Source organism: Ciona intestinalis, chromosome 1, assembly GCF_000224145.3.
Source record: "Ciona intestinalis chromosome 1, KH, whole genome shotgun sequence".
NCBI lineage: Eukaryota > Metazoa > Chordata > Ascidiacea > Phlebobranchia > Cionidae > Ciona > Ciona intestinalis.
In genome coordinates this window covers 7,139,294-7,152,061 of record NC_020166.2, presented here as the reverse complement: position 1 = coordinate 7,152,061, position 12,768 = coordinate 7,139,294, and the positions used below count along the sequence as shown (strand labels likewise).

The following is a 12,768-nucleotide window of genomic DNA, read 5'->3' as shown; positions in this document are numbered from 1 at the left end:
AACCATACATATGTTTCTCCCATACTTTACATAACACTTACATATTTTTTCATTTTTGTCAACACCAACAAGATCCGGGGTTTGAGCGACCACCAAGTTGCCGTCAGCAAACTTGATTGTTACTTGCGCTGAGTCATCACTGAATGACAAAGCAGATATCGGCTTCTCGAACTCTTTTGCAATCGCCGATATAATGCTTATTACCGTGTTGGGGGAATCACCTAAAATGGGAAAAATTATGTAAAATAAACTCAGAAATTTTGCATATATATATATATTACTTTTTTTATGTAATATTTTTGCAGACAATAAGTTATTTAATTACCGTATATAAGCCACTGAAACTAAAACAATGAAAATTTAATGTAAAACCACTTTAAAGGATTAAGCTGTAAATGAGGAACTATGTTTGATTTAAAGTGCTTAAATAAAAGTATGTTGACTTTTAGTTCACCTTTTGATGTTGAAATTGTGTTGTTTGACTCAGGGGGAGTTGGGGATTCCCGGGATTGCGGGTTAAGAGACTCTATGATGTAAGTAATATAAAAAATCAGAAAAAATGTCATTTTTGTTGATGGTTAGGCTAAATAAGGAAATGTATAGACGATCTTAGAGTAAATTTAATTTCAAGATACTGATTTCGAAATGCTGAGAAGAATTAAATGTTTCCTAATGATAAACATATTTATGGCATTGCATGAATGGTTTTTGCATAAATATACATATCTACTTGCATTTTACAGATACAATATCTGGAATTTGAATAATCAAAGAAAACCATATGTATTTCCAACACTTTGCATTTCAGAATAAATATATCAGATACCGATACACTCATTAATAGAACGCACGTACACAATGTTCATTTCAACACAAGGTATCATAATGTTCTCCTGGGGCAAATATTTACTCATCACATACGATCGTGACAGCACAGTTTGTTATCATTCTTAGTTATAATGTAATGACCTTAACAGAATTTCCACTTATGTGTATGCTAGTGGAGCTTTTAATAGTTTTGGAATTAACGAAAAATTGTTATATTTATAAGCTATTTAGGCTTTGTACTGTAATCTATAAACACCATTTTAATTACACTGATAAAAAAATTAGTCTTTTTTGCTACTTTTCCTTTTTATTGTTAGAGTTAGCTCCTAAAAAAAATATTACACAATATGGTATGTGTCATCCGGCAAGAGATTATCAGGGACCCTGATTCAAGGTACCTGTTTTATCACAACAGCTATTTTTAATATTACATTGACACTGCACATAATAGCAACGGCAGCATAACTTTTATTAAAACGTGCCTCATTATATCCTATTTTTAAACAGGTTCGGTGGTAATTCTTACCTGCAAGCTGCTCCAGTGTCATATCATTTGCTGCAGACGTCAGTGTTGCACCAGGTGGTATGACGTAGTTGTTCACATTTTGCTCATAATCGCCCTGTGAGAAAACAAACTTTGTTCAGGACTTGAGGTGATAAAATATTTATATATATTTATATTCGTACTTATTTGTTAATGAAGTCCAGTTTTTTAAAGTTGTTTTTATATTGTATTTTCAATAACGTTTTTTAACTAAAAATTTACTTAAATAATACACCCCTAACCATAGCTCCTTCCTTTAGTTCAACCCATGAACATAAAATTTAACTAGAATATATTTACATACTTTTTTGTCCTTTGATTTTTTAGTATAATACTGTCATTGGACTGTGCTGTTTAATAAAGATATTTTGTACACGGTAGCCTAATGCATCTAAAATATGCATAATACCTTTTTAAAGTCTGAGAAATCCAAGGTTTTGTCCTGATCTACATATTTCTTTGCAATGTGCCACGGAAGTGGAACAGGGGGAACTTCCATTGCTTTTTCAATGTTGTGGAAAATATCAAGGTCTTGTATAAGAATCTTACTTGTAGATCTGTGTAATTATAAAACCATATTAAAATTATCTGATTCAGTGTATTTCATAATTTTTTGATTAACTTTGTGAAAACATCATTGTTAACTATTTTATAGCCACTGTTCCCAATTTAAAACTTTATCTAAAAGTAAAAAACATAACAATGTGAACCACAACGATGAATTAGAACATTTAAAAGTACCTGTGTATTGCTTTCAAATGCAGAAGGGCCTGCACAACAGTGACAAAATTTGATCTGCATATCATGCAGCAATATGCTTCAAAACGACGATGTTTTCTTGTCACCACACACTTGGGATCAGATGTTGTTACTGTTAAGTATAAATCATATGTTGAATCTGTTCTTTATTATTAATTAATCTAGTGAAATTATGCATTGATTTGGTTATTGATTAGAAGAATAATTACAAACGTGTTGCTCGTTAAAAATGTAAATTGCAGGCAAGGATAATGGATTCATACAGTGATTGGACGTATAAGGAATATGACACTGGATTTTACATTGTTAAACCACAACGTTTTAAGGTGATTATAAATGCTTCACATGAGAAATGGTCCCAAAATTACAAGACATAAAACAAAGAATTTATTAAGAGTTTTTTTCTTTTTGCAAATAATTAAACAAATGTCAAATATATTTTACCATTGGTTCCCCCTCGTGACATCTTCACAACACACTCCACACACCCTTTCTCATGAGAAATATACCAGTAGTAGTTTACTGATCTCCTAAAATTAAACATTTTGTAAACAATGAATTTTACATAGCTTTACGAAGTACACAAAAAAAAACAATGCTTTTGTTTATGACTTTTTCAGATTGAAAGCAACCATAATTTCAGGTATTAATATTTTAATATATCCAATATTGTTTTGAAACTTTTTCCTAATACTACCAATATTGTTTTGAAACTTTTTCCTATGCTTCTTATTCCATTCAAGGCAATTGTGTTTCCTGACAAATTAAGTCAGAAAAGGGTACTTTACCAAAATCTATGTCCAAACTACAAAGTACAAACACATGTGCTTCAGTCTGTCTATAGGATTAAAGAAATAGGATTCTTACAGGGATTTCTGATCTGTTATTTCATTCCTGGAAATAATGCAGTCTGGGCCGAGTGGGTGGGTTCTTGTTGCTCTCACCATCTCAGGTAGCATCATGTTGCTCATGTAGTTGCTTGGTTCATTTGTGCTCATTATCGATTTGCCGTTTAGGTTCATTACTGTGGGTGGAAATATAATAAATGCATGTGAAACATTCTATTATATGTAGGCGATGCCTGCACATGACAGGGTATTGGTTTTGTGTGGAGGCATGCCTTAAACGGACATTTTTATTTTATATGCAGCATTTGAATACAGTTTGGTATACTGACCACTAATGTTTTAATCTAATGCCTTAGGTTAAACCCCATGTTTTTTTACCCCAATGTTAAACAAGACAGAATCTTACTCCATCTGATTGGTGTACAAAATTGGTGGGCTAAAGAAAATACACTAGTTTTTTAAATATAATTCTAATTTTTCTGTTTACACAATGTTGAGACGTATGTATTGCATCATTAGGTTTTAAACATTTCATCACATATATAAATTTGACAGTAAAATGATTTTCGAATCTGTAAACACTCCAATTTTTTTAATGAAATAGGCTGGAGTGAAAAATAGGCTTGTAAAATTGTATACAAGCCGGTCTAACCAATTACATATAACTATGAGTTAGAACATTCTGTTTAATAAAAAACAAGCTCAAAACACAACTATTTGAGAATGAACTCAAAGGAGGGTCACATGTAGCATTTTAAACATGGTGTGTTTAATTGTTAATGAATATATTGTGCATATATGCTTGGAGTAATGTAAGAATAAAATCAATTGTTGCTCGCGCATAGGAAAGTATACACACATTCAATTCTTTTTCATAATCTACATGTTTGTTGTGAGGGGATGCGAAAAATCATGAGCCAAAATTAGACCATTGTTTGATCGCGAGCGCGAGCATTTGTAAAGAACGGTTTTAACAAAAAGAAACACACTCCGCCGCAGGCAAAGAGAGATGACCACGTCACAAACCGCGCGCGCTCTCTCCGATTGTTAAATCAATTGCAACGCGCGCACACACAAGTCGTTACGTTGTCACGGCATCGACACTGTACTGACGTCATTCCCTCCTGCTCGTTCCTCCTTCAAACCGAGGCTCGACGTTTGTATGACACCACAATGGTGCTTGTACTGTGGGTTGTGATATCACAAACCGTTTCTAATTGTTTAGACTAGTCGAAATTTCACATCAAAAGTAACATGTTTATTATAAATATTAATTATGACTTACCCGAAATCATCGGTTCAGTTCTTGAATACTTGACAACGGCGGGAACTCGTTCTGTCTCTAAGCTCATACGTTTCGACCTGCCGTCTGTGAGCTCACATCGGGTATACTGACGTCATAACCCGAAACGATTCTATTCAACGATCACGTGGTGATGTCATCGTTGCGACAGACCAATGAGAGGAGAGCTAAGAAAAAAGGTTGTCTGGCTCATTATAAAGAATAAATAAAGTAATTGCTGGCGGAAAACGGATTGCGTTGGCGATGACGTAATAGCACTGGATTGTTACCTAATTCATACGGCGTCGGTCAAGCAATTAGAAGTACAATGAAATAATACATTGAGGAAAGGTTGTTATTTAGGTCGTTCCTCTTCGTTGTTCTTGGTAACGTATTTAACAGTTACGTCACAAAAATAACTAATTTATTTACGAATCACACCAAACACAACAATGATCTTGAGTGATTATTTCCTGGTAATTTGAAGACACGCTTTTGGCGGTGGTCACTATCAAACAGTTATAAACATCTGTTTCGTACAGCGTGACGTCGTAACGAAGTAGTCATGCCACAAAACACGTGCAAAAGAACCCCCACACTTAAGAATTACGAGATTTTTGCTTACGTTTATGCTGTGTCTCTCTTTCATGTGGTATTGGTAGAAACAATAACGAGTGCGACCAGTGTGTGTGTTCTGTGACATCTACAGTGTACATGGAACACAGTATTACTTGGTGGTTTCCAAACTCGCTAAACTTCTGCTATCCCAGGTCGTACAGTCCAAGTGTGAAAGTTACAGCAATCGATGTCATATCTCATTGCTCAAGGACAATAGCTTTTTTGTAGTTCAAATTCAATACGGGATACATACGAAGGTGGATGTTATAGGTATAGCGCTCTAATGAGCGCATCCATACTGTACATTTGACGATGACGTAGTTGTTCCACGAAAGCGTGACATAAGCGTTTGACGTCTAATTGCTATCATCGGAAATTCAAAAACAAACAAGTTGATTTAATACGCTGATCACAAACACTTTGATTAATTGCTGGTGTTTATGCAGATATTATCGTTTGTTTTACAACTTATTTTGTTAAGCGCCCTATGCACGACTAATTTGAAGAACTGTGTATCGGTACCATTAGCCTACATCGACATAACTATGTACGTATACAAGTTCATTATATTGCTTTGTTTTGTCGGTTGGGTCAAAGTTTTGTCATTTGTGTAAATCTTACAAAGTAAAAGATGCAGTTAATTAATACCAACACGTTTATTTAACATACGAGGTTCGTTTTATAGAGATAAACATTCTAGAGGCAAACGTCTGAAACGACTAAATTAAACAAAGTATAAACTATAAATATATTGCAATGTGTATGTGCACGATCGAAACTAGAGAAGTGAAACCGCGAACAATAAACACCCCATTCGAAAACTTAATCCCCCGCCACACGGCGATGATAAAGAGCAGAATTTATTTGTTTTGATATTTTTGGTTTACGAATGTTTAGGTTTTTAATCTTTTGATTAAAGTTAAACCGTTTAAATTAAAAAAATGATTCTGAGAGTCGGTTACTTATACTTTATGTCGATTACGAAACTTTGTAATTAAAGGCAAAACAAGAGTTGATTTCACAAATCATACAACTTGTTTACGGTGACTGTCAACAGAGGCTTATAGGTAGGGTATCGGATGTTACGTGGTCGGCAGTCAGATGTATAGTGTTAATGACTGTGTGAAGAGGTCACTCTGTATAAGCCAAGCATGGTTATTCGAGATGATTACGCCTTTTATAGGTTAATTGGTAAGTTTTGCAGTTTTTATTAACGTTTTTATATATTTCATTGATTGTTTATGGAAAAATAACTTTACAATTCTGTTTTTCTTATATTTATAGGTAAATGCAACTTTTCCAACACTAACATTTACTTAGTGAAATGTAAAGCTTCAAATACGCTGCTTGCAGTGAAAGAAACAGATCTTGATTCTGCTTCAACTGAGTGCTTCAAGTTTCTGCAGGTATTTTTCAGTGTATGACATAAGTATAAGTCAAATTTAAATAAAAACATATTTTTTTTTTAAAAAAATTGTAGTCTCTATTTATTCAACACTGTTGTTACAAGATGTGTACACTATTACAATTTTGCTTCTCGAATACCCTTTGTTTTAAGATGAATTACTTAACAAGTAAACTAATTTTGGAATTACTCCTAGTAGCTCTGTTACTTTGGGAAAACTACTGGTAGCTCTGTTACAATGTTTTATCATTAAATTATGTTTCTTGTTGCCTTCATTTCACAAATTTTCATGGATGTTTTCAGCAAGAACTTTGGATCTCTCGAAGCTTGTGCCACAAAAATGTTCTTGTTCATAATCAAACATTGATCGAAAATGGAAAACTCTATGTTGTTAGTGAAATGATGGACTATGGTAATTCATTTATCTGTTTAGTAGTTTAAATATAGCTCACTTTTTAAAATATTATTATTTCTGAACATTTGGATTTATTTTGTCACTGAATTCTTTTTGTAGGTTTTGTGAGAAAAATACCGAATTCCCCCAGTTTTCATTATTAATTCGGTCTCACCCGTTTATTAACTGTTGTTGTTCATATACGGTATAGACTATGCATTTCTATATGTTACTCATTTTTAAAAATGTATGTAATTAATATATAAGTGGTTTACATGAAATTATTGTCGTATTTAGGTTCTTGTACTGACTTAATGGAATCCCATTTTAAGTATGGCCTACCTGAGTTGGTGATTGCTTACACACTCCGTGAAGTTCTTAATGCATTGGAATATATACACAGTCTCCAGTGTATTCACAGGTAATGTATTTCATAATCTGTTAAAAACATTTTATTTATATAATTGTTGTATATATGATGCAACATTACAGAAGGTACAACGAGAACAAATGCTTAAGAACTTCTTTCTGAGGAAATTTCAACTATTGTATTTTATTTACAGAGGAGTAAAAGCAAGTCACATAGTTCTTTCAAGTGACGGAAGTGTAAAATTATCTGGACATCGAAATATGATTTCTGTGTTGAACAAAGATTTTCGTTCTGCTCCAGTTCATGATTATCCACGACACGACACGTTTTTGCTTCCATGGTTGAGCCCAGAAATACTACAGCAGGTTTTATCCAATGTTACACAGTTTTATCGTATTTGTGAATTCTAAGGCGCATGGCAACCCAGCTCAGTTTTATATTTTCAGCTACATAGAGCATGTTAATAAAAATATGTTGTTACAGAACATGCAGGGGTATGGACCAGAGTCTGATATTTACAGTCTAGGAATCACAGCATGTGAGCTTGCTAATGGTCATGCACCTTTTACTGATATGCCAAGTACACAGGTATTTATTGTCCTCTATTAGATGTGGAGTTAAGGCAAGCCATATATTTATATTATTCCTGATAAGCTGACACACCTTTACTGCAAAGCTGAATTGTGTTTTAATTAACCTTTATTTGTATTTCATGTCTATAGATACGAAATCCCAATACATTCTATATGGCTTAACACCTTCATAAACCATAGGCTTAAAACATAGTTTTGACCAGATGCTGCTGGAGAAATTAAATGGCACAATGCCTTGTCTGTTGGATAAAACAACTGTTCCACTAACTAATGGTAAGTAAACATTCTATGCTATATGAGTGAGGTCTTTACACAAGGTAGACCAGACCAGCCCATTACTAGATGTTTCAAACACTATTAAATGTAATGCATTAATATGCCATAGATTTAATTGTAATATATTTATACAATATTTTGTGTAATTTTTGCTTTATTTCATTGTATTTTTCATTTTAAATATTGATAATTACTAATTAGTATCTGTTTGTATGATGAACAGATAGTGTTTTAGAAAATATGGATCCAAATATACAGGAACAACATCATGCAACAGGTGTAAGGAGTTTTTCACCAGCTTTTCATAAGGTGAACTTGTTTTTAGTTTTATTTTCTTAAGAAAAACCATTGTAAATCCAAACTTTCCGTTAGTGTTGATTGCATACAAAATCTTTGGCTACTTCTACTAACATATGGTTGGGTGGGGGAAGATGGGACACCTTTAACACATATTATCCAAATATCCTGATCGTGTTTTAAACAAATAACATTGGTCTATGGAAGTTGTAGGGAAACGGTTTTATAATTCTTTGTATTTTCTTTGTTTACTACCAAGTTGGATGAGAACATAGACTGAAAATGATTCTCATCTTTCCCCACCCTACTATAAGTTAAAAAAGCTTCAATTTTCCCTTTATTATTTTAATACTTTCAAATTCTAATTCTTTTTGGTTTTTAGTTTCTTTTATCATGCCTGCAACGAGATCCCGCGCAGAGACCCAGTGCTTCTGAACTGCTTAATCATCCATTTTTTAATCAGCTTTCCATGCTTGAAATAAACCTTGAAACACTGCTAAAACCTTTGGTTCCAGTAACACTGCAGAACTATAAAACAGCTGGTAAGTTATTTTTATAATTAAAATCATTCTTATGTATTTTGTGTCTCAGTTTTGTCATTTCTAGTCCATGGAGAAGAAATAAACGATTTATCGAAACAAATTGGAGCCTTGGAAACATCTGCAATTGAATGGGATTTTGACAATTAATATATGCTTGTTTTAGTTTTAGTTCCTTGTTTTTTTGCCACTGCCTGTTTTCTGCATTTTAGAAACGAACCATGTTTATGTTAAATGTAAGATCCTGAATAAAGAAACGGTTTAAAATATATATCATCAATAGATGTGATTGTTGCATAATATTAAATCTAGTTCCTTGCTGTTCAGATTGTTTTACACTGTATCATTTATTAATAAAATTGAAGCACCATAGTACAGTATTTATTTTGAAATTTCTTAGATTCAGAAATTGTTGTTAATAAAGTGGATTTTTGTATTACTGGCTTACTTTTACCAATACCTTAGAGTTTGTGCACTAATTTGTTGGTGATATATTTTGTTTATCAATCGTATGTAATAGTGTCTGTGAAACATCAATTAATGGGCCGTTTAAAATAGTTTAGTTATGCTGTAGAATAGAACAGCTGTTTGGAAGCAACTGTACTGTCTCCCAGGTGGTCTAGTGGTTAGGATTCGTGGCTCTCACCCACGCGGCCCGGGTTCGATTCCCGGTCTGGGAACGATTTTTACAACTCAGCAAGAAGTGTGCGTTTATTTGTATTTTGTGCATTTGGATATTTTGTTAATATTGGTGCGGTATATCTTCTATGCAGAATAAAAGGTTGTTAAACTACTATTACACGTGATATTTGTTTTCTTCAAAATTTGCAGTACATTGAAAGTAACGTACAAATGTCATGTGATGTTTTTATAACCAGCAAACTATGCTAAAAATGAACTAAAACTCACTAAATAAAACAAGTTTGGTTGGAAACAATTCGTGTGTATAGTATAGTGCTATTCTAGAACACGATTCTGACGCGACGAGGTGGCCGAGTGGTTAAGGCGATGGACTGCTAATCCATTGTGCTCTGCACGCGTGGGTTCGAATCCCATCCTCGTCGTTGGGGATGTAGCTCAGTGGTAGAGCGCACGCTTCGCATGTGTGAGGCCCCGGGTTCAATCCCCGGCATCTCCACTTTTCGCTAACTTATTGATGATTTCAACAAATAATATGGTCATAAATTCACTTTATTTAGAAAATGAGTGTATACAGTATACACAGTGTATGATATACGCTTTATTTGTATGGTATGTAACGACTATATTAGTTGTTTCATGCACCCCAGGACTATTTATCTTTATGAATTTCGTCAATTATAAAAGCATGTCATACAATATTCAAGTTACTTTCAACACGATTTGTTTTCTGTGTTATTTGACCTTTAAGTATGCTTATTGAATTCTAAAATAAATTCGAACCGGAATGTAATTAAATCATTAACAAACATAAAGCAAATTGTTTGTATTTCAATTTGATTTAACAGTCCTAAAAAAAGTTGAGCCAGTTCTTATGCGTTATATAAGTAAACAGTGGATTAAAAAACGTGTGAACGAGCAAAACCATATTTGTGCACAGGTTATTAGCGCGATTTCGCGTGATAGCTTTCGTATGGGGATGTAGCTCAGTGGTAGAGCGCACGCTTTGCATGTGTGAGGCCCCGGGTTCGATCCCCGGCATCTCCACTCTTTTTCGTCAAGTGTTTTTATTATGGTTTTTGCGGTTCTGCGATGCTTCTTGGAAAGAGTTTAACTTTGAATGATTTTTTTAGTATAGGCTACGCATCGAAACTTTAGTTTTCTATATTCAGTATGACGTTGTTTCCGCTCGTTGAGCTCGACGATTAAATAACGTTACATTACCCAATTCAAACACTTCATTAATCAATGTCAACACTGCGAATACATCTTATCTCATTAGAGACTATTCCCGTAAAAACAGGACCCCACCTGTTAAATGGGGTTAATGACATCCTGTTCAGCCGCTGACAGGCTTAAATTGTTTTTCCTTTTTATCGCATGACGTCACACTTATGTTACGTGATCCGTTCTGGTATACAATTCGTCTTTTTCTGTGACACAACACGGCCTACTAGACATGTCTCTGTAGACACAATAACAAGAACTTTCTGAAGAACGAGAAAAAAATCGCCACTACTGACACAGAGCCATTGAGGTCAGCCAAGGCCAATGGCGAGCTATTATGGACCCTTGCCCGGCCGCCAAGTAAACTTTTACCCGATACTCTATCCCTATCGGGTCACGGTTACCAGAAAAAGTAAAAACATAAAGCAAGATATTGTGAACTGTTGGCCTCTGGTAATAAAACACAGAGAAATACAGCAGATATGGTACCCCGCTGTAGCCTGCATACGAAGTCTGAAAAACACGGTGTCATTCACCCAACCAGCAATATTATTTATTTAGTGGAGGCTATATAACGTAATATCATATGCCTTTATCGCTATATGCGCTCGTCAGCTCGTTTAAAATTAAGTAACCGCTTAAATCAAATTAATATTAGCCTTTAAAAAGTTGATGTTATTAGCAATGTGATAAGTTATCGCCGACTACATGTTTGTTGTCGTAATGGTTATATAGTAATTATTTTACATTTGTTAATATAATATGAAATATATTTATAAGTTCATAAGCATTTGGCCATCATTAAAATAAGTTTATAAACATAAAATACGGCAAACCAACATCAGTTACTTATCGTCAAATTAATACTAAGACCCAAATTGACCAAACAGCGATATGACTTTATCACGCCAATTGCGTCACGCAGTATTAGACTCCGGTTTCGCACCAAAATTCTTGGGGCCTCGATGGCGCAGTAGGCAGCGCGTCAGTCTCATAATCTGAAGGTCGTGAGTTCGATCCTCACTCGGGGCACGTTTTTTGTACTTTGTAGTTTCATTTTACCAAAGATTCTTGGCTCTACTTTTAGGTTTATCCCGCTTTGCGCGTTGTGAGCGTTTGTTCCCCGAGGTTGGTTTTAAGCTGATTGTTCGGAAATGCGTTTTCGTTTTTTCTTTAGACATCTTTGTGACTTTGTACGCATTGAAGGTCTAATAATAGTATTGTACGAAGGTAGTTTGCCAAGTTAGTAGTTTTTGCACTATTTTATGTACCGGTATAAATAACTTAGTTTATATTTTACAGATTCAGTTCAGATGTCATTTAGGCTATTGCCTATATATGTGGTTAAGACGCGCACAAAAACAGCCTAGCACTTACAAACGGTACAGTGTTTTAATAGATAGAACAAACGAATAACTTAAAATTATTTTAAGTTTAGAAAACAGACTATGAAACCCTCCAAGAACAAAAGAATAATTTAAAGTTATTTTAAGTTCAGAAAACAGACCATGAAATCCTATTTATTGGCGAAAAAGTCCTTCGAACCGGATTCGAACCAGTGACCTATGGATATCTGACAGTTGAACCGCTACAGTCCACCGCTCTACCAACTGAGCTATCGAAGGCACGTCTGGCGTTGTGCGAAAACGAATACTCAAACGTAGACCGAGGCCTACTACAAACGTCTTTTGGGTCGATACTCTTTGTAGGTCCTGTTTACAAACTTGTTTGGCATTAATCCACTCTCCACCTCAACTTTAGGTTACGGTAATTATACCATGGTTCTGTCGGACAAACAGTTGGCGACCACATTATTAAAAAAAAAACGATTTAAAGTACTAAATTCACGAAACCTTAAAAACAAAACTAAAGGCCTAGCCTAATGTAAAATAATTTAATGGAATAAAAATACCTTGCTTGGGTTTGCCACAACTTGATTAAATGTTCTACTATGGCACTTCGAAAAAATTCGCCTACAGTCCTACACCGTTTCTTGAGGCACTCGAAACGTCTGTCTCTGTGGCGCAATCGGTTAGCGCGTTCGGCTGTTAACCGAAAGGTTGGTGGTTCGAGCCCACCCAGGGACGGTCCTTTTTTTGTTGCAATAAACAGGGTATAGTTACTATACTCTACTTTGTTCTGTGCTCCA

The 12,768-nt window shown here is 34.6% G+C and overlaps 2 protein-coding genes, 1 long non-coding RNA gene and 7 other non-coding genes across 11 annotated transcripts; 7 read left to right on the top strand and 3 right to left on the bottom strand.

Annotated features, from left to right (window-relative positions):
* Positions 1–1,217: 1,217 nt before the first annotated feature.
* Positions 1,218–4,406, bottom strand: zf(c2h2)-68 (zinc finger protein ZF(C2H2)-68). Its single transcript, NM_001128895.1, has 6 exons — positions 4,265–4,406; positions 2,999–3,155; positions 2,576–2,661; positions 2,114–2,243; positions 1,782–1,929; positions 1,218–1,448 (listed from the first exon to the last, which is right to left on the bottom strand). The coding sequence occupies exons 1-6, from the start codon at positions 4,329–4,331 to the stop codon at positions 1,218–1,220; spliced, it is 819 nt and encodes a 272-aa protein (NP_001122367.1). The 5' UTR covers positions 4,332–4,406.
* Positions 4,407–5,838: 1,432 nt separating this feature from the next.
* LOC100176369 (STE20-related kinase adapter protein alpha) lies at positions 5,839–9,125 on the top strand. Of its 2 annotated transcripts, none has more exons than XM_002129295.5 (10): positions 5,839–6,070; positions 6,164–6,285; positions 6,588–6,696; positions 6,976–7,099; positions 7,242–7,413; positions 7,532–7,636; positions 7,845–7,914; positions 8,141–8,226; positions 8,597–8,756; positions 8,821–9,125. In XM_002129295.5, the coding sequence occupies exons 1-10, from the start codon at positions 6,031–6,033 to the stop codon at positions 8,901–8,903; spliced, it is 1,071 nt and encodes a 356-aa protein (XP_002129331.1). In that variant the 5' UTR covers positions 5,839–6,030; the 3' UTR covers positions 8,904–9,125. The 2 variants fall into 2 exon arrangements, with proteins under 2 accessions (XP_002129331.1, XP_018669565.1); XM_018814020.2 differs by having other exon boundaries at positions 8,806–9,125.
* LOC113474502 lies at positions 9,123–12,711 on the bottom strand. The gene is made up of 3 exons (XR_003396163.1): positions 12,629–12,711; positions 10,813–10,819; positions 9,123–10,439 (listed from the first exon to the last, which is right to left on the bottom strand). It is a non-coding gene; the product is annotated as an uncharacterized LOC113474502 (long non-coding RNA).
* trnae-cuc lies at positions 9,362–9,433 on the top strand. Its single transcript has one exon. It is a non-coding gene; the product is annotated as a tRNA-Glu (tRNA).
* Positions 9,736–9,817, top strand: trnas-gcu. Its single transcript has one exon. It is a non-coding gene; the product is annotated as a tRNA-Ser (tRNA).
* trnaa-cgc lies at positions 9,820–9,891 on the top strand. The gene has a single exon. It is a non-coding gene; the product is annotated as a tRNA-Ala (tRNA).
* On the top strand, positions 10,368–10,439 carry trnaa-ugc. Its single transcript has one exon. It is a non-coding gene; the product is annotated as a tRNA-Ala (tRNA).
* Positions 11,579–11,651, top strand: trnam-cau. Its single transcript has one exon. It is a non-coding gene; the product is annotated as a tRNA-Met (tRNA).
* trnay-gua lies at positions 12,155–12,244 on the bottom strand. Its single transcript is given in 2 exon segments — positions 12,155–12,190; positions 12,208–12,244. It is a non-coding gene; the product is annotated as a tRNA-Tyr (tRNA).
* On the top strand, positions 12,633–12,706 carry trnan-guu. Its single transcript has one exon. It is a non-coding gene; the product is annotated as a tRNA-Asn (tRNA).
* Positions 12,712–12,768: the final 57 nt, after the last annotated feature.